At 38.7% G+C, this 3,160-nt stretch overlaps 1 protein-coding gene across 8 annotated transcripts in view; it reads right to left on the bottom strand.

The window, feature by feature from the left end:
* Window positions 1-3,160, bottom strand: part of LOC106522898 (rho GTPase-activating protein 12) — a 61,382-nt gene that overhangs the window by 40,438 nt on the left and 17,784 nt on the right. Inside the window, exon 1 of one of the 8 annotated variants that reach the window (XM_014016137.1) lies at window positions 2,736-2,864. The exons of the other annotated variants lie outside the window; for them this stretch is intronic. Within the exon in view, the coding sequence (XP_013871591.1) occupies window positions 2,736-2,759 (24 nt within the window). The 5' untranslated portion in view covers window positions 2,760-2,864. Of the gene's footprint in view, window positions 1-2,735; window positions 2,865-3,160 lie in introns of those variants that run through there. 8 annotated transcript variants of the gene reach the window in all.

Here is a 3,160-nt window from a genome sequence, read left to right as displayed (position 1 = left end):
TATCGATATTCAATATAATTATTGCTGTTATGGCCAATAACTGATATTTATTGACATTACACAAAAATATAAGTTATTTATATAAATATACTCCCAAAACAGGAACACAAAGCTAAAAATTGGTAAATCAATACCCGACATTGTATCGGACGTTGTACTTATAGAACCGATACCGATATTTTAAAAAGAAGACCAACATTGGTTCATACCAATGTTAACGTTGATATATCGTGCACAAACGCTAGGTGCTAACATGCTGTGTGCGACTGAGTTGTGGTCTGTAAACTATGCTCTGCAGGTATTGGATGGATGGACATAAATACAATGATCTGATTTATTTGTATTTTTTAAGGTTGTTTATCTTTGCAAACTTATCATCTGATCAGGTCATCATTTAAACACTTAGCCTTCGAGTTTTTACAGTTTGAAATCATTCACTGATTTACTTTTCTCTTCCTGGAAATGAATGTAAAGTAAACGACGGGCTGCTGAAAAGTGACATGTACGTTCAGATCAAATCTACAGAATGTAAAATTAAACACAGCTCTATGTCACCTGGTTAATTATCAGACTTTCTAACTCCACAAAGAGCAAAGGGTGTCAAAGTTTCTMCTTTAAAGTGAGAAACTGCAGCTGTCGTCAGCATGACAAGCATGAGTACACCTGGGCAGGGCAGGGAGCAAACCTTTATTTACATTAGCAGATTATAACTGTGTGGTGCAACAGTTAACTATCATATAGTGGCTCTGCTGATGTGTTTGATGGTTTGAGCAAAAACCATTCTGAGAAAAGGAGTTTTAGCAGCAGAACCCAATAAAAATACATCTCAAAAAGATTAAAAGGTTCTTTAAAACTGTGGCTCTATTGTTAAAACAATATGAAGATTGTCAGCATTTTATTGGAAATTAAGACAGGAACATATTTAATAAAGGTTTTGTTTGATATCAAGTCAAACATTTAAATGATATCTGCTCCAAAACGGCAATAAATTATTGATTTTATAGAAACAGGATCACAGTTCTCTCAAATGTGTTTACATAATTAAATATTAACCATGGCTCAGCAGTGATACCTGATTTACATGAATTTTGGTGAAAACATTTGACCAGCTAAAATCTTTCATTGGAAAAATAAACTTGTTAAAAAGTAAACAGTTTGGGTTCTTCTGTAAAACAAAATTACATTATAAAACTGGTTTATTTATAATAAATTCTAAAGAGGATCTGTAGCTGCGTTTCCATTGCAAATGTGTGCAAAACTTTGTCGATATTCTGTTAATGTCGAAAAACAGTTTCGCAACTGCGTTGTTTCCATTAAGTAAAAAATGTTATTAAAGTCAAGCGTGAATACGTTTGTTCTCATGATAAGTCATTACAAACATGGCGGCAATGAATGTAAACACATAGCATGTTGCTACCGCGACACTAGCGCTCATCATCAGAGGAGACGTCGGCATCTTTTTTTTTTTAATCGAGGCTTTCCAGAGACAAGTCCCTACTTGGAAGCGGCCATGTATGCTGTGTTTTTGGGAAATTGTAGTCGGTGAGTTCATTATTTTATACTACTTCTGTGATATTACTACTATTTCTACTTCCTGTTATCTTCTTCGTCTTTGTCTTTTTCACCAGTACAAACAGCTGGTTGTTGATCACGTGACTCTTGTGATGTGAAAAAAGTGTTTCCATTGCAGTTTTGCAAAAAAAACAACAATTTCGATACGGCCGAAATACCACCTCATCCTAGCGCAAAAACATTTTGTCAAAAACGTAATTTTTTCCGAAATTGACGTGTTTCCATTGAGCAAATTTATTTTCGAAATTCTAATTTGCGCATTTTCATGGTCAATGGAAACGCAGCTCGTGACTCTGACCTGAAATAACCTATGTTTTGAAACAAACATAAGTGCAGTTTGAGGTTAAGGTGCCACTAATCTATATTGAAGACTGTATTGTAAATGTAATTAAATGCCACATAATGCTCTGTCCTGTCTGAGAGTCCGAMTCGTCCTGCCCCGAGCTCATCTCACCAGGCAGCTGTCCAAACAAGCATTACGTAGCTGCCAGTTATGTAATGAATCGAGAGCATCCTCTTAGCTCTCCTGCCTCGTGCAATCAGCAGTTCAAACCTCCCAGGACACTTCTGAGCATCGCCTCTTCCTTCTGGCTAACCATACAGACTCTGTGGGGGAAAAAAGTGCCTGAATCCTCAATAATCGATGTTTTTGGATCGATGTTGGCTCCTGAGCGAAAGGGTAATGAAGACAAGTTTGCCTGCAGCTCGTGAACAGAAACCAACTGCTTTGTTTGTTAGAAACACAAACAGCTGAGTAAGTCCAATAATAAATAAATAAAGTCGGTGAATTTGTCACAGAAAGCGTTTGCTGATAACTTCAGGAAGCAATAATCTGTTTGTGTGGAAGTCTTGTGCAATAAACAGGAGCATCCTTTATGAAAAATAAAACAGTTTAAAGCTAATCGACTTAGCAAACAACAAAAATAGGATTTATTCCAGCAACCCAAAAGTTCAGACGAGCACTGTGTGTAAAATATTTACAGTTATTGAATGCTGCTCAGGGATCCACAGATTAAATGGGTTACAAAATAATGAAGGTTGTGCTGACTTAGCAGGAAATGCCGCAGGACAAAAGCAGATAAACTTTCAGATCGACGGTTTCTGCATGTTTGGACAGTCCTGGCGGTCAGTCGGTGCATGCCCAGATAAAGAAGGTGTCTTACCATCTCATTCTCCTCTGGGTACATAGTGTCCCGTAGAAGAGTTCAAGCTGCAGAGAAATAATTTGTAGCCAGCAGCCCTGACGAAAGCACTGATGATGCAGAAAGCAGCAGCTCCTGCCTCTTCACCAGCTCGCTCTCTCTCTGACTGACATGCCACYGAGGGAAAACCAGATCATGCCTCTCTGAGAGACCCCACCCCACCCCCCGACAATACGGCAACTCTAATTCACTTGTTCTTACATAAATCGAGAGGGAGAGAGGGGGGAGAGATCAGTGATGCTTGGCCTCCCTGAACTGCCACAACAAACACTGCCTGACCTGTCCTTTAATAAAGCCAGAACGCTACCACCAGTGCACAATGCAGCAGCTGACATAACAAACACACACACACACACACACACACACACACACACACACACACACAC

Source organism: Austrofundulus limnaeus, unplaced genomic scaffold (assembly GCF_001266775.1).
Source record: "Austrofundulus limnaeus strain Quisiro unplaced genomic scaffold, Austrofundulus_limnaeus-1.0 Scaffold139, whole genome shotgun sequence".
Classification (NCBI taxonomy): domain Eukaryota; kingdom Metazoa; phylum Chordata; class Actinopteri; order Cyprinodontiformes; family Rivulidae; genus Austrofundulus; species Austrofundulus limnaeus.
This window is presented reverse-complemented; position numbering and strand designations above follow the sequence as displayed.